At 44.8% G+C, this 26,775-nt stretch overlaps 1 protein-coding gene across 6 annotated transcripts in view; it reads left to right on the forward strand.

Moving 5' to 3' along the window:
• LOC135907720 (serine/threonine-protein kinase 31-like) overlaps positions 1–26,775 on the forward strand; it is a 326,396-nt gene that overhangs the window by 6,176 nt on the left and 293,445 nt on the right. For all 6 annotated transcript variants that reach the window (XM_065439440.1, XM_065439441.1, XM_065439442.1 and 3 more), the window contains exon 3: positions 12,754–12,864. In XM_065439440.1, the coding sequence (XP_065295512.1) occupies positions 12,754–12,864 (111 nt within the window). The remainder of the gene's footprint in view (positions 1–12,753; positions 12,865–26,775) is intronic.

The following is a 26,775-nucleotide window of genomic DNA, read 5'->3' on the forward strand; positions in this document are numbered from 1 at the left end:
AACTGTGTTTCCCTTCTCTTCGAACCCATTCTGTAACCCTAGTGGTCCAACAGTTATCAAACTGGCGCATTACATGACCTGCCCAGCTCCATTTTTTTTTAATGTCAATTAGAATATCATCTATACTTGTTTGCTCTCTGATTCAAATCGCTCTCTTTTTGTCTCTTAACGTTATGCCTAGCAATCTTCGTTCCATCACCCTTTGCACGTTCCTTAACTTGTTCTCGAGCTTCTTGTCTCCAAGTCTCTGCCCTATATGTCAGCACTGGTCAAATGCACTGATTGTACACCTTCCTTTTCAATGATAATGGTAAGCTTTGATTCAGGAGCTGCCAATGTCTGCCGTATGCGATCCAACCTATTTTTATTCTTCGAATTTCCTTCTCATGATCAGGGTTCCCTGCAATTAATTGGCCTATGTAAACGTACTCCTTCACAGACTCTAGAGGCTGACTGGTGATCTTGAACTCTTGTTCCCTTGCCTGGCTATTCATCATTATCTTTGTCTTCTGCATATTGATCTTAAACCCCACCCTCACACTCTCTCTGTTAAGGTCCGCAATCATTTGTTGTAATTCGTCTGCATTGTTGCTGAATAGAACAATGTCATCGGCAAACCGAAGGTTTCTGATATTCGCCGTCAATCCTTACTCCTAAGCCCTCCCAGTTTAATAGCTTGAATACTTCCAAACACGCAGTGAATAGCATTGGAGAAATTGTGTCTCCCTGTCTGACCCCTTTCTTTATAGGTATCTTCCTGCTTTTCTTGTTTAGAGTCAAGGTAGCTGTGGAACCTCTGTAGATATTTTTCAAGGTACAGTAAAATCTCGTTATTACGAACACCACATTAACAAGCTTTTCAGATTTATGAATTCTTTAATATTCCTGTCAAAATGCCTATATTTTCAGTGTAAAAAACTTTCAGTACTATGGATTTCAGATTACTGAATATTTCAGAATAGCATACGTAATTTAATCCTGTATTCACCAAGATGCTTCATTATTACGAAGTTCCGCTGAAGCTTCGGTACCAAATCCCCGAGGCTTATACCTATCATCATCATCCGCAGCCGCAGCAGCCATGCGCTGTGGAACCAGTTTCAACGGGTACAGCCCCAGCAGCATCAGCATGAGCGTCGTCATAAAGTTTCATATTAATATGCCTAGAGAGAAATCTGGCGCTGCGATCGTTCAACCATCATGGGAATGATGGAAAATACAGGCTTCAGATTGGCAATCTGTTGACTGGCGAACTAGTCTACAAGTATTTTTTTGGCGGTTTTGGTTTCTCTCCAAGCGCAATTGCTCTAACCTGCAGTGGGACAGTGCAACGCAAAGCACTCTGCCTTTGTTCTGTTGCTCAAAGTGGCGATACTAGCACGCTGGGCCAGTGACTGGGACGATGTTTGTGTCGCGGTGTGGTGTCGAAGCCCTGACGAGAAAGCGATGGCATCGTAAATGTTTAAAGAACATGTTTTGATTGTTTGGACCTTGGCTTGTTAAGTGTGTTAGGTTGGTGCTGTAGCGTTACATGCTTTATGAAACTTCAGAATAGGAAAAAAAAGGCACTACTGATACAAGACATATACAGTTGTACTTCTAGTGGCTTGACAATCAAATTTTATTGAGGACTTCATTATGCATTGCTCGTTTATGTGCTCATTGAAATGCGTGTTTTAGGACTTTGAGAACACAAACTTGTGGTAGGAAAGGTTGCTGCTTCCTGGCTGTAGTCTAGTGTCGCAAAATGGGTAAGTGCAAAGCTACGCCATAATGCTTTGGAAGCGGTACATCAATATAAAATATGATGAAGCATACTCGTAGGAGGCCACTAGTGTCCTAGCTAGCACTGCAGCTAGGACACTTAAGACGTTCAGCAATCGTGACAGCCGACACAGCCTTTCGAAAGAGCGCGAGAGTTCGCAAGCGCCTGTCGTCTGTGAGAAAAGTCTCGCGTTTGCAGCGAGCAGGCGTCGTAGCAGACGACACTTGTAGCATTCTGCTTAAGGCTGCAACACTTTCTAACAATACATTTTTATTTCCATAAATACTTAATGAGCACTTTTATATAAGTACATGCACGGTTGTTATTGCTGTTGAAAAAATAAATAATTATTCTCTGGCATTAAATCGAGAACAGAATCGCACAAGAATGCATACCCTAGTGTGTTCTGGTGTTAAAACATGCTTCCATCTCACTCAGTCATACAAAGTTTGTAGCGTGTTGTACATTATATAACATACTACAGAAATAAAATTATATTTTACACGATAATATTTGGGTATAGCTTTGTTTACTGCGCCGCAAGCAAACGCCACTAGTCTAAAGATCGAACTCAATCTGAAACCTGCACTTCCCATCATTCCCATGTAGGTTGAGGCAACGCTCATGAAAGCTCCCGTAGACACTAGTGCCACGTTTCCCTTTAGGGTATTTATTTAGAAACCCTATGAGCATCGCTTATGGTCATGTGCGTATGATGTGCGTATGGTCATGTTTGGAATCTCCTACTACCTCGTAAGTCTAGCATCACCATGTTGATAGTGATAAGCAGGAACTACAAAGTTACCGGTGCTGTGATTGTCTTGTGCGTTCGCTTTGCTGACAAAAAGATCATGAAATTGCATCGAGAGTCACAGCTGGCTCCCTCAAGAAAACGCTTGCGGCTTGGCAACTACGATAGATGGATGGATGGAAGGTAGGAGCGTCCCCTTTGAAACAGGGTGATGGCAGTTACCACCATGCTCAGCTTTTTATTTTGCCTTTTATTTTTGTTTACCTGTGTTGTGTGTTATTAAAATTTGGTATTTACCTTGAATACGTCTTCCTACCCTTTTAACCTTATGTCACCTCTCTGCTTTTGAGCCACCAATCCTCCAATCACCTTTTGCTAATTTCCACTGCATATTTATTTATGTGGCTCTTGTTATCTCTGAACCCTAGGGCCTTGGAAGCGTGACTGTGGCCGTATCGACATCGGGATTGATACCATCACATTTTAGTATGAGGTGTTCCATTGTTTCTACATATTTACCACACACAGTACATGTGTCTTCTTCCTTGTTAAATTTCTTTTTATAGCTCCGCGTTCTAAGACTTCCTGACCTAGCTTCAAAGAGTAGGGCACTGCCTCTTGAGTTATCATAAAACGCTTCCTTCCTGATCTGCTGTTTATAGTATCTATATAGTTCCACACTATGCTTCTTTTCCATTGAATTTATCCAATTTTTACCTTCCACATTTTTAACCTGTCATTTAATACTCTGTCTTTCTTTGTCCTCCTGTCTGGCATACTTACTGGTTAGCTTCCTAGTTCTTTTCCACCATTGTGAGTCAACGCTCTTTCTGTATAGGTATTTAAATACCTTGGCATTCCACCTGTTATCGTCCAATTTCCTCAGACATTTTTCGTATAGGATTTTACTCTGAGCTTTCCATGCTTCGAACGATGCCCAGCCATAACTGCTTCGTTTGTGGTTTTCCCGTGGGCACCTAGTGCTAATCTTCCAACAGCTTTCCATGATTTACTTGTTGTCTCGACTGAACTTGACCGCATTCCGGAAAGTAATCCCCGGCACCATTACTCCCTTCCAAATACCTCTCAGTACCTCATACCTGTTGTATCCCCACAATGCCCTATGTTTCATTATCCCGGCATCTCTTCGCCCTTTTGCTATGAGAGACTGTTCGTGTTTTTCCGTGTACATCTGCCCTTTGTTTATCCATACCCCGAGATATTTGTATTCGCCTACTCGGGGTATTTCATGGCCTTGTATTGTAAGCTCCTGATCAGTTGTATTGTTGAAAAACATCCTACCGGACTTAGCTGCACTAAAACTGAAACCTGAACTGTCTCCTTCGTCTCCACAGTAATTAACTAGAGTTTGCAAATCTTCCTGGCTATCTGCTAACAGTACAATATCATCCGCATACTTCAAACCCGATAGTCGTTGCTCAACAACCTTTCCGCCTAATCTGTACGACGGTTTATACCCTAGAATGCTTCGTTGTAACCTTTCCATACTTATAATATAAAGCATGAACAGCAGCCGTGATAGAGGACAACCTTGCCTTAATCCTTTGTGTACCTCGACAGTTGTCGTACTCTTAATTCCTTTCCATGTTATTTCAACATTATTTTCTCGATATATTTCCTGTAGAAAATCAATTACCTCATGACCGATACCTTCATCATTTAATGTGTTCCACAGGAGTTCCCTGTTCACGTTGTCGTATGCACCGGTTATGTCCAGGAAGGCTAAATACAGAGGTCTATTTTCCACCTTATCTATTTCTATGCACTGGGTAAGCACGAACAGGCTATCATTCAAGCGCCTACTATTTCTGAACCCATTCTGAAGTTCTCGGAGTATTCTATTACTTTCTACCCATGACTGCATTTTTAATTTCACCGCCTGCATCGCCAGCCTATATATAACTGATGTTATCGTAATTGGTCGGAAGGATTTTATGTTCTTCTTATCACCTTTCCCTTTATAAATCAAATTCATTTTGCTCCGTTTCCAGCTGTGCGGAATTTGCTTATTTGTTATGACGGCCTTCAATGGTTTTATCAGCGTTTCCTTGCTTCTTGGGTCAAGTTCATTAATTAACTTGATTGGAATTTCGTCTATTCCAGCGGACGTGCATTTTGGAACATTTGTTTTTGCCTTTTTCCAGTTAAAATTGGTCAGTTCTAAGCTGTTTTCTATTGTGCTATCCTGTGTTGCTCTCTCATTTGGGGCAATTACCCTATCGTCTTTCCTAAATGACTCTGCTATAACTGAAGCAATGTAGTTCACAGCGTCATTTCCCTCTAAACAATTTCCTTCGGCATCATGAATCTGTTCCTGCTTTCTGTAATTCGCCTTACCCAGCCAGCTTATATGGTTCGAGAATTTTCTTGACCCCCCTTTAGTTGCATCGCGAACTTCAGCCAGCCAGCGATCAGAGGGCTGCTTTATTTTAGCCTGGACGAGGACCTGCACTTGTTGTTTCCTTTGTTGATAAGATTCCCATTTTTGGCCTATTTCCTCTTCAGGCAACTGCATCCTCTTTGCTTCTCTGTGTTCCTGTGATGCCAACCATCGTTGTTCGATGGCGTCTCCAATTTCCTTATTCCACCAACTTCGTGGCTTCCTCTTTCCTCTCCAGCCGTTTACTCCTTTACTTTTTTTATTTTTGTGCTAATGAGTAGTTCTGATTATAATCCCACCTTTCCATGGGATGTTTCTCTATTGCTTCCTCTATGCCTGCAGCTATTTGCACTATTTGTTCGTATTTTAATTTTGCGTAGCCTTTTTGACTTCCCTGCATTTCTCTTTTGAGCAGGGCTCCCAACTGTAGACTAATACGAGAACGTCGACGATGACGCCCTCACATGGTTTAAGGATGCCAGAGAGAACGATGTGCCCTTGTCAGGCCCGATTATTCAAGAGAAGGCGCTACAGTTCGCGGCTGCCTTGGACATCTCCGGTGCCGGATGGCTTTACCGCTTCAGGCAAAGGAATGGCTTTACGTGGCAGGTTGCTTGTGGTGAAGAAAAGTCAGCAGATGCAGAGAGTGCAGTTTCCTGGCGGAGCGAGCGCTTTCAAGAGATCGAGTCTTTCTCTCCAGACAACGTTTTCAGTGGTGATGAAACGGCGTTCTTTTATCAGTTGCCTGATAAAACAATGAACTTCAATGGTGACAGGTGCAAGGATGGAAAGAAATCACGTCTCCGCGTATCGGTTCTGTTCTGCTGCAACTCCAAGAGCACGGAAAAACTCAAGCCGCTAGTTGTTGGCAAGTCTGCTGAGCCGTGCTGCTTGAAAAACATTCTTTTATTGCCTTGCGACTACGGAGTCAACATGGATGACGCGAGAATCGTTCACTCAGTGGCTGCTGCAGCTCGACAACACAATGAAGAAGAAAGACAAAAAAATTCTCATCGTTGACGAGTGCTTGGCGCTTATCGTGAATGTGCGATTGAGCAGTGTGCAACTTGAATATATGCCCCCGAATTGTACTTCTTTGCTCCTACCTTTGGACCAGGGCATCATCAGATATGTGAAGGCTGAATTTTGGGAGCATCTTGTGCAGTGCCTTCTGATCAATATTCTACTGAAGCTGCTCACACAGGTAAACATCCGTCAAGCTGCAGAAATGCTTACAGGATCGTGGTGGAACGTGAAGGCAAGCACGATCAGCAACTGCTGATGAAAGGCAGGCCTTTTAAAGGCTTCACCTTCGAGGACACGGAGTTCAACCCCGAACTGTGGAATGAGCTTACCGAGAAGCTCCCCGTTGACACCGCGGTGACCTTCGATGATTACATGACAGCGGCAGCGCGGTGGCTACATCCGCGGAGCTCACCAATGAAGACATTATGAATAAAGTGCGTGAGCAAGAATATTGTAGTAGTGACGAAGACGATGCCGACACTGGATCAACACATGAAGAGGAAGAGACTGTTTCCAGCTCGGATGTTTTAATTTTTCTAGAAAGGACGCGAGCATTCCCCGGGCGCTGTAAAGATGTCCCTGATTATGTTCAGAGGAAGGTCGAGGATGTGGAGGCGTTCATCCTGCAGCGCTTGCTGTCTACTCGCCAGAAGATTACAAACTTCAAGCAATAAATTGCAGTTAAACTGTGCCCAGCGTTCTCGTTTATTATTTACATACGAACACGCGCATCTGCTGCAAAGGTATGTAATTTTCGTTGTTGTGTTACATTACTGACATGCAAATATTGGTTTTTCAGTACTACGATAATTCAAATTAAGGAATTAAATTCGGCGGTCCCGTGAAGTTCGTTGTAACAAGATTCTACTGTATTTATGTAAGCGGTATTTACGTAAGTGGTCTGTACTTCTTGATTACGTAATGCTTCTATGACTGCAAGTATCTTTGCTGAATCAAATGCCTTTTTGTAATCTATGAAAGCCATATAGAGAGGCTTATTGTACTCTGCCGATTTCTCGATAACATGATTAATGACATGGATGTGATCCATTGTAGATTATCCCATCCTGAAGCCAGCCTATTCCCTTTGTTGACTAATGTCTAATGTTGACTTTATTCTATGGGGAATTATTTTTGGTAAATTTTTATATAATACTGGGAGTAAACTAATGGGCCTATACTTTTTGAATTCTTTAACGTCTCCCTTTTTGTGGATTACCTTTACTCAAAATATAAACCTGTTGTAACCTACAGCTATGTTGGGAAACTGGAAGCATAGGTGATAGCGGCCATATCAGACGCTCTGACGCTTCAAGATTTTTTTACAAAGGCTGTGTTTGATCCAACAGGATTTAGCTTCACAGAGAAAGTTTCCATAGCGTACCACCAAGTTTCGCTAAATTTGGCCTTGGTGGCTTTCATAGTTCTGCTACGGCAGTGGGCTTAATTCTTCCCCGCTCGTTAGACACTCAAACACTCTGGAGTGCTTGCATACATAATTTGTTGTGAAAGCCCCAGTTACCCATCTATATTGAACATCACCTTCATATCACCCATTAACTTGTCCTTGCAGTCAGCAGACATAACGAAGCTGCCTCCATTAGCTCAATGAGGACACCGGGTGAAACATATATAATGCATGAAAAAGAAAAAAGAAAAAAATCTGAGGGCTTAATAATTCTTCCTAGCTCTTCTAAATACGCCACAAACGTTAAAACTGTACTTCGCATTGCACCTAAAATGCTGCGTATTTCTTCAAATTTTAAAATAACAAACGCAGAGTTCTCTTTGGTCATTGGGAAACCTAGCTAATAGCAGCACAATACTTTTGAGCCCTTAAAATTTTTTTAATGCTGTATTTGATCATGCATTACCATCGTACGTAAACTTGGCATATTGTTCTTATGTTCGCAAAAGTTGATCTCGGTTCTAGTTGTAGTTATTCCAGCGCAAGCGCCTAAGTTTTACGCCGCTCGTAAAACAGTCTAACAACGCTAGGGACCACTTGCACATGTATTCTACTGGAAAATGCACATTTAACCCACCAATCTGAGACATTTCTTAGACAATGGCCATACCATGCCCCTAATATTCCCGAGATATAAACACGTCCTTGTTTAGCTTACTGAGGAGACGGGAAAACAAACCACAAATCTCGTTTGATGCAAGAAAACACATGGAAAAGCGAGGAAATATTTCGATTACTAGCAGCAGTATGACGCCCTGGCACTTCAATGAGTAACTTTCTACAAAGGCTGTAATGAACCTACACTGTATAAACATATATCGCTGGTCACTCAGAACATTGCTGCGTACTTTGAATAAATGTAAACATGCCCCACATGTCTTACAGATTGTAACGGGGGTGGATAATTAAATGCTGTGTATGACACATGAAAAATTGCGAAGGTTGTGGGTTCGGTTCCCACCTGCGGCAAGTTTTTCCATCCACTTTAATTTCCATTAATTTATCGTTTCTTTATTTAATTTATTAAGCACAAGTAATTTCCCCTATGTTGTCCTTGGTGTCAGTGTTTGTTGGCTTCTCATGATATGACTAATAAAAATCGAGCCCCTCGGTTAACCCCCTCTCTTCTTGATAAAAAATTGAGTCACTTTAGCACATGCCAAAGAGGGTGAAGGCGAAAGTCTGCGTCCTCGGGAGACATTCATTGAATTACTCGACATTCTCATCGGAATGCGTTTTTACTTGTTTTCTCCCACCATAGGTCGTGGGTCTGAGTGTCTTAATTGGCGATGCCTTAATTAACAGTATTTTAATTAATGTCACCCTAATTAACACCAAAATTCATGAGTTGTAGTTCCTTAGTTATATTAAATTACTGTCCTAATTAACTTTGCCCTAACACTAGAGGTCGTGGGTTTGATTTCCACATAAGCTTGAGGGTTCGACTACCACTTAAGGTCGTGTGTTTGAGTGCCTGAATTAACTGTCTTAATGAAGTTTGCCCCCCCCCCCCCCTTTTTTTGGCATGATGGGCGGCATCGGAGCCAGCTGTAGAAGACAACGATGAACACACGAGCTTGTGCCTGCGCAAAGCGAGCTCATATGACCTGTACTGCATGCCACATTTTTCTAGACCATTGGGGATAGGAGCCACTTAAGGCTTTCACCTTGAAATTGGGAGAAAGCGACTATTCAGTAACCTTTCAGAGCAAGCACGCAACCTACATGGTGCAAATTTTCAGTGCATGTGACCAAAAAGTGGCCCTCATTTTTTCAAAATACGAAATATCTGCTGTTTTTGCTCCTGCTGGTAAACAAGTGATAGTGTAGCTCTTATTTATAAACTGCCTGAAAATGAAATCAGAGTTGGAAGTGACACATACCTTTAGAAAAAATTCAAGTTTGTGTTCTACTGGTATTGAAATGGCTCTGCACGTTCGACCAATGTCATTTTAATGCGCACATCTGCGATAAGTCGTGATTACCCAATAAAATTCTTCAATTATTCTGGTAAGACGTTAGATTAAATTTTTATGGTGATGGGCAACACTATGTAGGCTATTTCCGGACAGATTAAATAGTTCCAGCATTTGATAATCCAAATGATTTCATGCCGTAAGGCACACCACTCGTTTGGCGCAGCTGATTATTATACTTTATCCAGACCTCTCCGTCGCCCGCAGGTTAAATGTAGCAAGCTGATTGTGTTTTCAAATACAGATATAGTGGTCCCAAAAAAGTGGGCGTGGTGCAAGTTGCAGAAGCTGACATTTGTTAGGGCGGGAATTGCCCAACGCCAGGCATACTCCGCAATGCGAATGTGTATTGCGAATCCCGCGTGTCATCTGCTACAGGGCGTCTCGAGAAGGCACAAGTGACAATCCGCGCTGTCCAAGCAGGGGATGCATAGTAAAGAAGAGCATTAATTACATGGCCACTCTAATAAGAAAATTTAGCTTCAGCTGTAGTTTTGTTAGACTTTTACAGAGTGCAGCCGAAAGTGCCTGCTTTCAAAAGTGGCGGGGCATATGACCTACTTAGGCCTCCCACTTCTGACTGGGGGTGCAATTGCCCCCCTTGCCCTTTCTGTAGATACGCCTATTACTGTTGAGCATGTAACTGGTGACAGCAGGCAAGCACAGCTGTGGAAGCCATGGTAACTGGCAAAGCGAAAACGATTCTGGCAGTCCCGTCTATGTGACACCGCATGCTCAGATGTAAGCTATATCAAGACAGTAGTTATCAATAGACAGCACTTGGAAAGCGAAATGAGCATACATGCTTCACTGACTGCAATGAGTGCTACATATCCTGAACTGCAGAAAGTGGAGCTCAATTGAGATGTCGGCATCAGAGTTGCAGAGTGGAGCCTTCCATTCAATTCCCACTTCATTCCGAAAAGTTATTCCCGTAATTCCACCCCTTTTAACTCGTCAGAATGCTGAGAGTTGAACAATTCCCACTCCTGGAGTCAATCCATTTGATTTCTCCAATTCCAGTAGAAGAAGCGCTTGCTCTATAATTATTTAGAACTTGAGCCCTTGTGTGCCTAGTAACTAAATACATATTTTTGATGTCTTAAGAACATTTCAAATAAGGTTGCCTGCTATATTTTTGCTCAAGAACAGCCTGCTATATTTTTGCTCAAGAACAAACACTGTTTTGACATGTTATCTTTGCAGTGTGTTGCCTGTAATCTCTTGAATGTCCATTGTTTTTAACAGTAGATACATGGGTTCACTGTGTGGGTTAAAGTCGCGAATAAGTGACGTGATTGTATATTCAGTTTTTCTGATAATACGAGTATCTCCAAAACATGTCAGTTTTGGAAAAATGAACTGCGTCACAGGCGAGCAGGTAGCCTGCCATGAGGTCCATTCTTCCAAAGCTCCTCCCACATGAAAAAAAAAAGGTTAATAAAAAAAGGCTTAGTTATTCTCTAGGCTTCATCAAAGTAACGATGAAAAAATAAAAGCTATAAGAGTTGAGGTCTTCATAAGCAAACTTTCATTTCGGGGTGTTTACGCAGTTTTTCTTCTATTTAGGATTAAGCATGTCTTTTTCACAGCCAAACATGATGCTAATTTCAGGCAGCATTGTACACCGATTTTGCAAATACTAATCGCCTACAGCTACTGCTCATGACTGCTGAAGTTAGCTTCACTTTAGCGACTCACATGTTCGGCTGTACACAACATCGCACGCTGTGATACAAGCAAGGTTTGTCTTCTGAATAAAATCTGCCGTATCCAAAAATCAGTAATCCTTATGAAACTATTTTTATTCAATTGAAGCAAAGTACAAAATAATTTTAACCATTGTCTCTGTCATGCATCCACCTAGCTTATTCTGTTACTTTGATGACTAACATAAAAGCAAAACATTGATGTTTTTTGCAAGACAATCTTTGTTGTTTCATATTTACTGGCATATTAACTGGCACCAGTTTTTCTGCCACAACTCTGACTACTTGTTATCGTGTCCTCTCAGTACTTGACAGTGTGTTAAAAAAAAAGAATGTGGCGTGTGTTCCAAATCACCATTGACTCGCGCAGGGTGCAACCATTCATTTTTGGCATCTATTCTCGTGTCTTATGTTTAGTAGGCTCTTGCTAGGATTGAATCATTTGTCACAAATAAAAGCTGCTGTCTTTAAATACACTTCAACATCGTAATGCAGAAAGGCTTCTGGGTATTCAGAAATGTAGAATTCTGTGTGCTTATAATTATCGTGGCTGAGGTGGCCATCTATTGGTAGTAATCAAAGATCTGATACAGAGTAATATTGAGAAACGTAATTAATTGGTGATGTATAGTCTAATTTATAAATTTAGTGGTTTTGAAGTCGAGCTTAAAATGGATATTTGGTGCTCCAGGACTATCTGCCCATTCCATTCCAACTCCATTCTGGAATACTGGGCTCTCATTCCATCTGCCCAACAGGTGCTATCCTTCTGTCCCGGATGTTGAAAATTGTGGAGTCATTCTGGAATCCTTGCCACTCTTGCCACTCTTGCCACTCCACAACTCTGATCTGGATTAGGCACTGTTGTTTGTCTGCTTGTATTTTCAGAACAGTCTAAAACTAAAACTTTTCAAACTTGCATGGATATATTTTGACCTGTACCTATAAGAGTAGGCGTTTTCCAATTATTATTAAATGTGGAACAGGGATTGTGCTTAAATCAAGGTATAAAGTACTTGGATGCAGCAAATTATGCCCTATATTGAAACAGTGACCATAGCATTATGCTGCTGAGCTTGAGTTTCTGGGTTCAATCCCAGACACCGTGACCTCATATCTATGGGGAGGAAATCTAACAGTGCTCGTTAACTTAGATTAGGTGCACCAAAGAGCCGCAGGTGACCAAATTAATTTGTAGTGTCCCACAATGGTGTGCCTCAATAATATTGTGGTTTTAGCATGTTAAAAAATGTCAGAATTCAACGGACCAGTGGAATTCTGTGAACATCAACTTATCCTACCAAACTCAGTTAATTTGAGATCTGATGTATGAAACTGTAAGCTCATACAGGTACCAAAATATTCCTCTTATTCCCCCAAATCCCTTCTGACGGGATCGATACTGCTTGCGACTGAGCAAAACTGAAACCTTTCCTGGTCTCAGTTTATATGTTTTAAGCTTGTTCTTTTAAGTGCAGTTCATGCAAATGCAGGCTATAACTTAATGCCTTGGTAAACTGGTGAGTCCTTAATACTGCAGGCTAAACAAAGCCATTAATTTATATAATGGCTTATCAAAAATGTTTATGTCAAACTGTGCAGAAAGGAATTTTTTCATTTGATGTTTTCATTTGGTGCCACATTATGTTCATTGCAGATTTGTGCGCTACTTTTTTGAACTGGATGCTGACGCAGCCGTTGCTAAGCGCAACGGGTACCTATTTGGAAATAACCCTCTGGATGTTCATAGGATGCAAAAGAGCACAAGGTAATTGCTATTATTTCACTGTAGTGGTGTAAAAGTGTGTTGAGCTCAATTCTTATTCACTTGTAGTGACCATCTGCATACCTGCCAACTCTTCCGATTTGTCCAAGAGACTCCCAAGTTCCAACCCATCCTCCTGATTTTACAGAAACTGCCAAAAATCTCCAGAAAAATTGCGCCAATCCTATTGCAGAAAAAAAAAAAGTGCCTGACATGCAACAAAGGCGCATCACAATTGCTATTATGCGTGCTAGGCAGCGAACAAAAGTTGGATTTAAATCTGCCATTTGTATGTAGACAGTATAGTGAACCAGAGGTGTGATTGGAGATGTTTTTTTGAAGCAGTGTTCATTCAGTTGCTGTAAAGTCACAAAGTGGGCAATCTGCAAAATTTGTGAGAACAAGACGGAGAGAGCAGCCAATTGGCAAGCAGTGAACTCCCTGAATGTTTATGTGTCTTGTAGTATATTGTCTGCTTGCACACAATATACTACTAAATGAAATGTTTCTCGCCTTCTAATGAATAAAATTTTTATATAAACATTTTTATCTTAAGCATAAGCATGTTCTCAATACTAATGTGTATGACTACTACAATTTATAAATATTAGTTTCCCTGCATGGTCGCTACGTAGTATTGTGTACAGCGGAAAAAAAAAAAAGACGATGAGAAAATTGTGCACTTTTTAAGAGGCAACAACAACGTTCACCGGCTCACTGGCATCTGATTGTGGGGCCGAGATTGCTGCAGAACCAACACACTGTCCGTTTCGAGAAATGAAAGTGATGCCAACGCATTTCGCACCTCCAACTGCTCTGCTTGTTCCTCGAGCAACGCCAGTGCAACAACTGAAGCCTTCATTGAAAGTGCCATTTTTTTCTAATTACACTGGATTGGATCCGAACATGCCATTCCATCGCCACAGCTGCTGTTTGGATCCAATCCTATCCACCAGACCTGCCATGTGAAAATGGTCTCATAGCAAGCGCATGATGCTCAAACTGCACACCTGTTGTTGCATTCTGCTCCTAGCAGATGACTTGCTTGGTTTCAACACAGGAGCGTGCTGTGATCTTGACATCGCCAAAAACATAGCTGCGCGCTGCGGCTGACGATGTTGGCATGGCGTAGGCCAATCGCACGCTGCGAAACTGAACACGTGCTAGGAACAACAATCTCTGATCGCATCTCTGAACACTATATATATTTGTGTAAGGGTGGCACCCCCACTTGGAGGCCAGAATTTTTGAAAAAAAGTTCATAACGGGCTGCCAGAAAGCGGAGCTAGTTTTGTGCCACTAGATGACGCTGGCTGCTTTTCCGTCGACGCCACTCATGTTGGCGCTGCCGTGCTATTATTTTTTGTGTAGCATGTTGTATAGGCTATGTTCGTAGTGTTTGCAGTCGGTGCTGGTCAGGGACGATGGGCCGGCATCTGAGCTTGTTTACTGCAGCGTTATGTCATTTGTACCTCTCTTACCTTCTGCTACAGTTGCCAAACATTTCAAACCTCTAGCGGGCTATCTCTGGCCTGATTCTTGTAAGGGCCGCACCCAGCCAAGATTCTAGAAAGTGCGGCCCTTTCACGAGTATATATGGTATTCTAATTCATTTCAGACCTTACCATGGGGATAGCGAGACCCTCCTCTCTGAATTGTAGTAGGGGAGCAAAAAGGCGCATGTGGCAGATTCTGCAGTGCTTTTGTGTGAGGTTTCATGCGCAATTACCATAGCCCAGAGGGCATTATGGCGATGCCCAGGGTGTTCTTGTTGAAAAGGTCTATAGAAGGCAGTGTACCCCTAGCTCTGTTCGCTACAAATCGAGGCGTGTGTTGAGTGCACGTGAGGCAAGGATCTAATATGCATTGAATAATGACTGGTCCCCGTAACTTAGTTTTGCCGCAGTGCAGCTGTTTTATGCAGCGAAGCTTATTAAGAGAGGAAAGGTGGAAAGGGGCCACTGTCACGGGACATAGTACATGTTTCTTAATTATACACACAAGCATGCATCGTCTCTGGTCCCAGTACGAGCACTAAGACAACTGTACTGGCAGCCATTCAGACTAGTTTGTGATGTTGCTGTTCCCCAGGAAAAATAGAATGATATGCATTTTTTTTCGTTGTCATTGTACCCCCCGCTCAACAGACAGACAGACAGAGAAACTTTATTCATAGCAAGTGAGTTTGGACTCCTCTGGGTCTTTGGACCACCGCACGGTCCCGCACTACGTAGAGACGTTCATGCTCCTTTTGTTCATGACGTCGGCAGCCCGAGCCACCGCAGTACGCTGTGAGTCGGGTCCGTAGACGAGAGCACGACCTCCCAGTCCTCCCAGCTTGATATGGCGGGCTGTCCCTGCTGGGGAGAATCAGCAGGGCAGCCAAAAAGGATGTGGGAGAGTGTGGCGTGAGGGTCTCCGCATAGGGAGCATGTAGAGGAGATGCCATAGTAGTGGGATAGCAGATGAGGGGATGGGAGAGAGCGGGTCTGGAGGTGTCTCCAGAGGATCTGTTGGGAGTGCGTCAGGGAGGGGTGGGGAGAGGGTAAGTCCAACAGTCCAAACGGGGTATTTGCGTGAGCTCCGCAAAGCTGTGCACCCGCTTCCTCGAGAAACCCTGATCGAGGCTGTCCTGAGCCCGGCAAATTAAACCTTGGACCAATTTATTGGCAGCCTCGTTTCCAGGGTTCCCAGAGTGAGCCGGCACCCACCGGAGCTCTACCCTGCGTGGTAAATTCTGGATGGGGATGTTCAACAAGTTCCAGGCAGGGTTGTGAATTCTGCCTCTGGGGAAGTTGGACAAAGCAGTCTTTGAATCGCTAAAGATGTATTCAGCATCCGAAAGGGCTAAGGCGATGGCGGTCTCCTCTGCTTCCTCAGGTGTAGAGCCCGAGGAAAGATGGTAAGTTAGGGATTGGGGTAAGGTTGGGTTGTAAGCAACTGCTACAGCTTCATGCGTTGTACATGCGGTGTCTACCCAGATGGCTTTCTCGACTCGTCCGTAATACTTGTGGAGGGCATTTGCGCGAGCTACGTGGCGAGAGATGTGATACTGGGGATGGACGTTTCAAGGAAGGGGTTTCACTACAAGGGATGTATGAATGTGTCGAGGAATGGCCATAAGGGTTGACTGATTAGCGGGTATGTTGATGCGTTGGGAGGCGAGGATATGGCGGCCAGTGGCGCTCGCGGCAAGTCTTAAATACTGCGTCTGAAGGTGCACCTCAACTAGTTCAGGAAGCGTGTTATGCATGCCTAGTGCAAGGAGTTTGGCTGTGCTAGTACTGTGAGGTAGGTTGAGGGCTGCCTTAGTTGCAAGGTGGATCATGGCGTTCACGCGCTTGGTTTCCGTGCAGTTCAGCTTGAGATATGGAGTGGCGTACAGAATGCGGCTAAGCGTAAAAGCACGTACAACTTTAATGTTGTCTGCTTCGTCTAAACCTTTGTGTGTGCAGGGAAGATATGCGGCGTAGAAGCTGCAACACTCATTGCGTGGAGGCCTTGAGTGTTTTAAGGGTATGGTCATTGCGTCCAGAATCCTGCAGCTAGAGGCCAAGGATGTGCAGGGTGGAAGGGATGGGGATAGGGGATCCTTGTAAAGTGATTTGGATGGGTGAATTAGCAGCAGATTTTGGTCTAATTAGGAGGAGCGCGGACTTCGAGGGGGAACACTCAAGTCCGACAGATGATACGTGAGCGGAGATCGTGTCGACTGCTAATTGTAGAGTTTCCTCAATTTCCCCGTCTGAGCCATGAGTGGTCCACGTGGTAATATCATCAGCATACAGAGTATGTTTTAGGTGTGGGATGAGATTGAGCTTGGGCTAAGGGGATGAGAGCAATGTTAAATAGAAGGGGGGAGGGGACCGCGCCTTGCGGGGTTCCAAATTCACCGAGTGTATAAGAGGGTGTGCTGAGCTGATCAATGTGCTAGGAGGCAGTGCGGCCAGCCAGGAAGGCGCGAATGTAGTTGTAAGTCTTAGGGCCTACCTGTAGTTCCTGCAGTTCCCGTAAGATGGCAGCGTGTCTAATTCTGTCAAATGCCTAAATGAGGTCAACCGCCAGGATGGCTTTAGTAAGATGGGGGATGGTATCATCAAGCACATTGTGCGTAATTTGAAGTAGGGCATCCTGCGCAGATAGATGCGCATGAAAGCCCACCATACTGTGGGGGAAAAGGTGATTTTCTTCCATGTACGTTGTCAGTCGGGCAAGGATTATGTGCTGAAAGGTCTTGCCGAGACAAGATGTAAGAGAAATGGGGTGGATGTTCTCGAGGGTGATGGGCTTGTGGGGTTTTGGGATAAATATAATTTTTCCATGCTTCCAGGAGGCAGGGCGGGTACCTGCCTCCCAGCACTCGTTAAAGTAGGTAACGAGGTGAGATATGGAGACTTCATCAAGATTTTGGATGGCAGCATTCGTAATTTGATCTTCCCCGGGTGTGGTATTGCGCAATTTCAATAGGGCTGCGCGAAATTCAGATTCTGTAATAGGAGCGTCAAGCTGTGGTTGGGGTGAGCCAGTGTACTCGGGATGTTTGCAAGGAGGACCTGGGATGGTATAGGTGCATTTCACCTGCGCGAGGAAGGTGTCGGTGTCCTGCCGATGGTTATGAGTGAGGTGGCGAATGCTACGACGCGTCTGAGTTTTAGATTGCGTGGGATCGAGCATATGGCGTAACAGGTGCCAAGCGCGGGTTGTGGAGAGGTTGCCTCGGAGGCCGTCATAAACCTGAGCCCAGTTAGCTTTGCAAGGAGTGGCACTATGGCGTTCTATTTGGGATTGAAGCTGGGTGAGGTTGAGTTTTAGTTTCCTGTTGTGCTTTTGAGTTCTCCACCTTCGCGTTATGTTCTCTTGAGCTTCAAGAAGGTGGGTGAGCGTACTGTCGATAACGGGGGTGTCTGGGGTAGTATCGAGCGTTTGGGTATATTGGCGAATGTCTTTCTGTAACTGAGTAGTCCAGGTGTCTAGGTCGAAGGGGCCCAGTGCTGGCTGCACTTGCCTAAATTTACTGAGCTGATCCCAATTAGTGTGCCTAGCGGTAAATTTGCGCTGAGGTCGGCGATAGTTCACCGCTATGCGAATCAGGTGGTGGTCGCTGCCTAGTGTGGCTTGTGTTCTTTCCCACTGTGGGAGCCAAGTTTCTACCAAGCGTGGGGTCTGGGCTAGTATCGGCAATAACACTGTTACCAACCCACGTAGGTAAGCTAAAATCATTAAAGATGGTCAGGTGAAGTAATAGCGTATTAGTGTATAAAACTGTGCCTCTGTGGTTGGTGCGTCGATAGCCACAGTCCTTGTGAGCGCAGTTAAAGTCACTGGCAACCAGTAGGGGGTTTGATCCGGCCATTTGGGTTACGGATTTGAGGAGTGGAGCAAGTAGGTGAATCGGCTGTCGTGGGAGAAGATAGCAGTTAAGCATGAACAGGGGAGATTGTGCAGGGGTGTGGGGTAAAATTTCGATGAAGGCATGAGCAATAGGGGAAGTAACGTAGTGCTCCGCGTAATGCAAGGTGTTACAGACGTATGTAACCATCAAGGAAGATCAGTATAGTCAGAGGGGATAACAGCGTATCCTGGCAATAGTGCCTGCAAACATTGGCATCTTGGATAGCTATAATGTCTGGTGGGGACAAAGAATTGGCGATAATCTGCTGCAGAGGGTGGCGCTTTCACCGAAAGCCCCTGCAATTCTACTGAATAATTTGTAAGGAATTATGGTGCCTCGGAGGAGCCATGTTGAAGGGTGGCGGGGCGAAGGAGGAGTGCAGAAGGTGGGACTGCGGGTGGAGAGGCCGCTGAGAGTCCAGGCATAAGGTTAGCTAAACGCTCCTCAACCTTGGCCACGATGCTAGATATGACCCTATCCATTATACCGGTAATGGTAGCTTCAATCATAGTCTGGCACTGTGCAGTGACCTGCGCAGTAATGCGCTCTGTGAACTTGGATTCTAGGTTTTGGGTGAGGTCCTGAAATTTGGCTTCCAGGTCTATAGGTTGGACTGGGCTCTCATCAGGCCTCCTCTTTTTCTGAGGGGGTTGGTCGGACGGGGTGGATGAAAAAGATGGAGATGGTGGAGTAGGGGGTAAAGCAGGGGTGGAGGTAGAGAGGGCTGCCTTGAGCTGCCTTACCTCATCCTGCAGAGCCTTCACGTCCGAGTCCTGGGAGGTCATGATGTTCGTCTTGGCAACCTTGGAAGCCCATGTAGAGGTAGACAGGAGGGTTGTGCTAAGCGGGGAAAAGTCCTTCTTGGTAGGGAACTTTGTCTTCTGGGGCGGTGGGCTAAGTCGTTTGGTGGTGGCATTTCTTGCGTTGCACGAGCTGGTGCCCGTGAGGTGCTGCCCCCCACAGAGAATGCAGATCGGGATGCAGGAGGGAACATCTTGCAGCTCATGCTTGTCCCCCGCACCGCGGGCAGAGACTACTCTTGAGGTGGGGGCACACGTCGTATCTGTGGCCCAGTCAACGACAGTTTGTGCACGCGTCTGGACTTCCCTTGTACGTCGTGCATCTATGCACTACACTCATGTAGCGTATGGTGCGAGGGACTGGGCCACGCGCAAATGTGATCAATATGGAAAGGGTCCTACCCATTCTGTGGGCTGCGATGATATCAGCTTCCATGTTGCGATTCTGGAGGTCTTGTAGCATCTCTTCTGGTGTTTCTGCCCAGTAGGCTTGCGAGATGACTCTGTGCGCAGCAGCGGGCGGCGGTGCGATGTAGGCGGCGACAGGGTAACTGGTTTCTTGAAGGACCACTTCCTTGAGTTGGATGAGGTGAAGGGCCGTTGACTCGTGAGGTGTAGCGACCGTGAAGGTATTATTCGTCGGGTGAATCCGGAGGTGAAACTCTCCTAGGTCCCGGTCAGCGGTGGTGACTCGCAGAGCTTTCATGAGTGGCTGCGCCATGGCTCCGTTCAAAGCGAGGCCTCCTCTTGGTCGGAAGACTACCCTTATAGTGCCGGGAGGGAGTGAAGCAAGAATCTTACTTCGCAATGCGATTGCGTGCATCACGCGCAGCTGTTGTTGTTGAGCACGGTATGTCGGCTTGGAGGTCGCAGGGGCAGTGTCGGCCGGAGCACCGACGACGGGCGAGGCAGGCTTATCTCGAACAGGGGCTGCATGAGGAGGCACAACCAGCATTTCTGGGCTTCGTTTGCCTCCCTTGTACGCGCGGAGTATCGTGGTCCACTTACTGGGTCTGAACGTTGTCGGGTCGAGGTCTTCGCCCTGCGATTGCACCTCCATGGCTGTTGGGGGTGGGTGCGCTACCAGTGATTGGCCTAGCCTCTAGCGAGGCAAGATTCAGTGCGGCGGCCAGCCAGGAGCAGACTTTCCGACATCGTTACGGTCCAAAAAAGGTTCGGATGTAGGTTTAGCGGTCAGCAGCGGTGCAAACGGAGAGGATTCGTGCGTATTTCGTGGTGACTGGCACACACAGCGCACGGCCCCTCGGGAGGCCCGGGCGGGGGGCGACGGGCAAAGCTCGCGCCTCGGGAGGCCCGGGCATGGGGCGACGGGCAAAGCTCACGTGGGATCGGTTCAGAGTGCGCGCCGACGGCACGTACATTCTCGTCGTGCAGATTATAGGGTCCGGAGAGCGCCGACGGCACGTCCGTTTGCTTCGGGTGGCTGTGGTCGAGTCTCCCCACTCGATTTCGAAGTCCCCAAGTTGGCAGGTATGCACGTGTGTTTGGTCACACAAAAGATATGCTGTCAAAAATACTTCACACGAGAAGTATATGGAATGAAGTAATGAAGTGGTGGTTGGTGATTACATTGCCCTGTCATCGGATGGTGAGTTGCATGTTACTGAAGGTGGCTTTGCATCTTTTTCGATGTTTTGCGAAATTGCATATTCTATTAAATTATTTGAGATACGCGTGCTTTCTTCGGTATCACATGGCTCAAGGCAGTACTATTCTCAGTGGCAGGTCAAGAATGCAGCCGCAAATTCCTCTCAAAGGGATCTGATATTCACCTGCTAGTCATCATTGTTCATTTGCCCTTTCATATTGTGTATGTTCATTTGTCATCTGGTGTTCACCACTTGTTGCCTCTTATATGCTTTCTTTCGTTTTCCCTCATCACCCTTTCTGCTGTCACACATCCTTCTGAAACATGATGATGATAAAAAGTGCTAGTTTTTTAAATGGATTGCGCGTCACTGGAATCTGTGTTCATGTAACATACTGAGTACAGTCAACTCTCAGTTGTACGAACGCCGGTTTAACGATGATTTCAGAATAACAAACTTTTAGAAAATCGTCAGCAGCTTTCCGATGCATTCAATGCAAAAATATTTCAGTTAAATGAATTTCTAAATAGCGAATATTTCAGTTGAGCGAACTTGGTCAGTAGACCCGGGCCCATTATTGAAATCAGTTCAACGGTGTTTTGCGCTCTCCAGCGCTGACGTAGCCGATGCCTGCCGCCCCCTAATCACTCCTCCAGCGGCGGCTTTGTGAAGTGTCACAGTGAGCTGGTTACCTGTGCTGAACCTTCAGGTCTGGAAACTGTTTCCAGTGTTCGTCCCGAAGCAGAAGAGTGCGACGAGGAAGATTCAATGGAAGATTCAGTTCCTGTAATTCTAGCTGAGACTGTAAGATGCCTTGGAAAGTTGCGAGACTTCGTGTCTCCGCAACAGGCTGTGCTAGAAGTACACGAAAACATAGACGTTCTGGTCAACTTTGTAACTACTTGTGCTTTAAGAGCACCAGTGCAAGCGAAAATTACAGATTTTTTTCTTCTTCAAAATGAGATAGGCAGCAACGTAACTGTTACGCACTTCGTTATATTGATGTACGTAACTCCACAAATTGCATTTCACACTTTTGACTCCACGTCTGCTGTGCGCCATGTTGTTCGATATTCCAGTGAATATTCAGTTTAGTGAACTTTCAGTTAAGTGAACTATTTCCTTGGGTCCCTTGAAGTTCACTCAAGTGAGAGTTCAAAGTACTATGTACTTGTACCATCTAAGTGTGTTCTGGTACTTTGCTGGCTCTGCTGGCCATTACAGCGGTCCTCACTTGTGTGTGCATCTGTGGAGCCAATTTCTCAACATTCGTGCTGCCAGATACTGCTTGTTGCAGTGCATCCCTGACGATAGTGTATTTACTTTTGCTTGTACGCTATAATGAGCATAGATGAAGTGAAAAAAGAACACAGCAATGACCAGTACTTAGTCTTGTTCGTATCTGCTCAGGTTGTCCCTCTTTTTCCTTTGCAACAAGTTGCACCTGGCTAGTGCAAGTATAGCTGCATTAATGAAGTGGTGGTGATGTACTAAGGCATTCTAATTTCTTTCATGTGAAGTCAGAAATGGTTGCAATTTGACATGGAGTAGACTTGAAGCAGAAAGGGATGACGAGGGTGACTAGGACAGAGACTTATCGCCATTTTCCCTAAATGCTAAATTTTATCAATACACAAAAGGCATTGAGCAGTTGATAGTTTCAATTATACAGTTATGATGTATGCTATGGTTAACTAAAATGTGCAAATTTTCTTATAATATCTCATTGGCAATTTTTATGCTCTTGAAAGCCACTGTAGTGATCCTGTTGCTAAGAAGTAACCTTCAAGTGTACTGCACTTTTTAAAGAGCTGTATACTGTTACTACAGGTATACATTTGTAATAGTGCTGTTGTATTATAGGGTCCTTGCTCTGTCTAATGTGATAAATCTTAGGGTTGTATTTCACAAGGCGGCAGCGCAAGAAAGACAGAGACAAGACAACAAGAATGAGTGCTGAATCGAACAACAAGCTGACTTATTGAGGTAGTCGCTTGGCCCAGATACAGAAAAGAGTTCCCGAGCACGGCATACTGAGATTGCAATGCGTGAAACGGTAGCGCATGGGTCAGACAGACTACAGGAGAAGAAAGAGGCCTCTGTACTAGAAATAAACGTGATTAATTAATTTGGCCAATTGGGCGTGTTGGGTCGGCAAAACGTAAAACTTCCAATTCGTTTATATTCCAAATCGGCCATTAGCCCTTTGTGATGGGTCAAAATGGATCGGCTCTGCCCATATGGTTGTGGCTTCCGCTTAATGAGCTGGACCTGAACCATTCTGACCTTTCATGGTGGGCAAGTGGCTGATTTGGAATAAAAACAGATTAGAATAGTTTTCCGTTGGACCCAAATAGGACCCTTGGTACCTATTTGAAAAAGTGGTAGCAAAGATACTGACGGAGTCAAGACAACAAGGTCGAGCACTGAACCGAACAACACACTGACTTCTTGAGGTAGTCACTTGGCCCAGAGACAGAGTTCCCAAGCAAGGCGTGCTGAGACTGCAATGCCTGAAACGGCAGCGCATGGGTTGGACATTCTACACGAGAAAAGCCCTTTGTACTAGAAATCAACTTTTATTAATGTAGTGAATTGGGCGTGTTGGTACATATTTGAAAAGGCAGCAGTGCAAAAAAGACACTGACAGAAACAAGACGACAAGGATGAGTGCTGAACCGAGCAACACGCTGACTTCTTGAGGTTGTCACTTGGCCCAGAGACAGAAACAGAGTTCCTGAACACGGCATGCCGAGACCGCAATATGTGAAAGGGTAACGCATGGGTTGGACAGACTACACAACTAGAAAGAGCCCTTTGTACAAAACATAAACGTGATTAATGTGGCAAATTGGGTGTGTTGGTACATATTTGAAATGGCAGCCGCACCAAGAAGACATGGACGAAGATAAGATGACAAGGGGGAGTGCTGAACCGAACAACACGCCAACTTCTTGAGGTAGTCGCTTGGCTCAAAGAGAGTTCCCGAGCATGGTATACCGAGACCGTGATGCGTGAAACTGCAGCACGTGGGTCGGACAGACTACAGGACAAGAGGCCTTTGTACTAGAAATAAACTTGATTAATGTGGCGAATTGGCCGCATTGGTACATATGTGAAAAGGCACCAGCTCAAAGAAAGCCTAAAGCAGGCCACTGCCGTTGTTATTATCATCCTGGGAAGGAACGATGTGGCTCAAAAAATATAGCTGATGCCGTCGGTTCTCCATTACTAACAGTTTTCATGCTTTAGCTTCATTTCTCTCTGGCGGATGTTTAATGTACTGCCGCTGTGTAGAAGTTGGGTTTGGGCAGTTAGTGCTGCAGTTTGGTGTTTCTTGTACCAACACGGCACAGACTTCTGCAGGGAGGGTGTCTGATGATAGTTGTTGGCGGTTCCACTTTAAATATATTGTGTAATACATGTACTCAACCACTGACATCTAATTTGCTTATGAGTATTGTAGGGACCTTCCTTGCAGCCCTGCATGATTGGAAGAGCAGATTTTGTGGTTATAATTTGATCAGCTTTCACATGATCCATGGTGCAGTTATGCAAGAGAGATTGTGCATATTAGAAGAAACCTGTTGACGTCTTCACTGCAACTTCGATTTAGTCGTGCATGTCCCTAGGGCGTGGCATGGACATGCCCTACTTCAGCAAATGTTTCCTGCTCGTCTGAAGCGCGCCAAACTCGCAATGCCTATTGCAAGTCTAAATGTTAGAAAGGGATTTATACGACACATGCGCAAAGAAAGTCATTATATTGCGATAGCAATTATATGGACATTCAAGGTGAATTTTCGCTGTCGTCGTTGCTGTCATTTCTTGCATAAGTCCAAGTGCGATAACATTGTGACCGTGCGCCGTATGCTGTAGGTGCGAACGGAAGCTTGCGAGGGTGCGACTTGGAAGTATGGTGGCTTTATGCAGCAGTGTCTTCATGCGCTTGGAGGCAATCTACGCTGGGTTTGAAGGCTAGCTGACCGGATATAAATGATAGCTTCACGGGCACTGTGCTTTCGCGCTCTTAGTTCGCGTTGAAGTGAGAGGCAGCATGAAGCGAAATTCGTTCGCTGTTCTCCATCATCCCAGCGTTATGACATTGAGTGTTCGCAGTCATTGAGGTAGATGTGTTTATGTTTGCCTGTGCGCGAATGACAATGTACTTGTTAATTTAGTTAGTAAGTTAATGTTTACAGCAGTTTATGCACCTGATAAAATGACTAACTTTGTATAGCTCTCTAATAATTTGCTGTTGGAATCAATGCTTCGCCTGTTAGGTGAAACTGCCGCCTTTTATTTTATACAGTCTACACTTGCTACAACGAATCCTGGGTACAACAGACTTTCGGATGTAATGGACCATATTGCAACCTTTTTTTGCTCTACCTATTTTATTAATGCAACGAAGTTCGCTTTTAACGGACTGCATTGCAATGGACTATTGGCTACAGTGCACGAAATTAGTTGCAATTTTTGTCAGAATGGGGCGTATAAAACGAACTTTTTCCGTGTTGACACGGGCTCTTGTGTGGAGCAGTTGACGATCGCGGCTCAATATCATGCGTTCAAGGGAGGAACCGCACCGTCTCTTTTCGCGCATGAGGCACGGGGAGAGAGAGAGATCGAGGGGGTTCTACTCTGCCGGGGTCTGCTTACGGCGCAGCCGTGCTGGTGCCATATCTTGAAAGCGATCTGCAATGTGGACAAAGTGTGTGCCCTCGTGGATGCTGTATCTTGCAACTGATCTGTGATGTGAACAAAGTGCGCGCCCATGCAAACCTCATATTCAAAGCGATCTGTGATGTGGGCAAAGTGCGCCCAGTGCCTGTAGCTTCGTATGCACTGTGCTTTCAACGTTTATTTCCTGTTGACGCGAGAGACAGCACGAAGGTCAATTCACTCGCTGCTGCCATGCTTGTTTAAATTGCTATTGCAATCGATGCTTCGTTTTTCGGGTGAAATTGTGACTTTGTTTGTTTTTTTACTTTGGATATTCGTCACTCACTCTTTGCAATAAAGTTGTTAGACATCGTGAGGCGTTTTGAATATTACGGATTTCGGATAAAATGGATACTTTTTGTCAGATTGTCAGGGTCCGTTGTAATGAGAGTCAACTGTATAATGAAACTGCACAACCTCGTGGACAACCTTCTGTGGCTATGATTAGAAAGCTATGGGGGTGGAGCTTCTGCACATGGGTTATTGCGCCAAGTAGTTCACGAGCATTTGACAGTTCTTTTGCTTGCTCGGAACAGACGCTGAATCGACGTAGCTTCCATGTGCGATGGTTTCGTGTTTGCCGAGACGCAGAAGGGAAAAGCCTCAAAATAAGTAAACTTTTACATTCACTGGTGTGTTTTGCCTTACTTGACTGTTGCTAATAAGTTGTTCATGAGTATAGTTAGGTAATTTTCAGCCAGAACACCTCATTGATGTGCACAAAGCCAGCTCAGCCATATGTGTATTGACTATTTTAGTTTAATGTGAGGCCATATCAGGTATATAGACGTACGTTGAACAGTCTGCCAAAAGGTTAAATGACTGTTCCACGACTGAATCTACTTAGTCCTGTTTCCTCAAAGCATTACGTATGCTTACTCACCAGATAATTGCACTTTGCATGTGCATGTGTGCTTACACGCTATGTACACTAGCACTCTTTCGGTGCTGTCGTCACTATACTAAGTGAATGATATCTTGGCACGAAGGGTTGCCAGGTGCGAGCAGTGATGCTCAATCAGCAATAAGCCTAATAGAACCCAAGCTGTTCAGATGCAAATTCAAGGTATACAGCAAAACTTCTTCTGTAGCTGTGCACAAGAGCATTCAAGAACATATTTCAGGCATTCATGAATTGTCACATGATGTGCTTGATTGCGCACATATTTGTTATGTGATAGCATGATAATGGATCTTTTTTAAATTCTGCTGTGCTCATGCACATATCCTCGCTCGAGATGTATTCCACGCTGCGCTGCCATTACCGCAGGGCAGGTGTGTGAAGTGATTGCGTGAGCCCTTGCATGATCCGTGGCAATTTCCTGACCTTGAGGGACTGAACAGTAATTTTTTTTTATCATGATTGGTTCGAGAATATTGGTTGCAG

Source organism: Dermacentor albipictus, chromosome 1, assembly GCF_038994185.2.
Source record: "Dermacentor albipictus isolate Rhodes 1998 colony chromosome 1, USDA_Dalb.pri_finalv2, whole genome shotgun sequence".
NCBI classification, from domain to species: Eukaryota; Metazoa; Arthropoda; class Arachnida; order Ixodida; family Ixodidae; genus Dermacentor; species Dermacentor albipictus.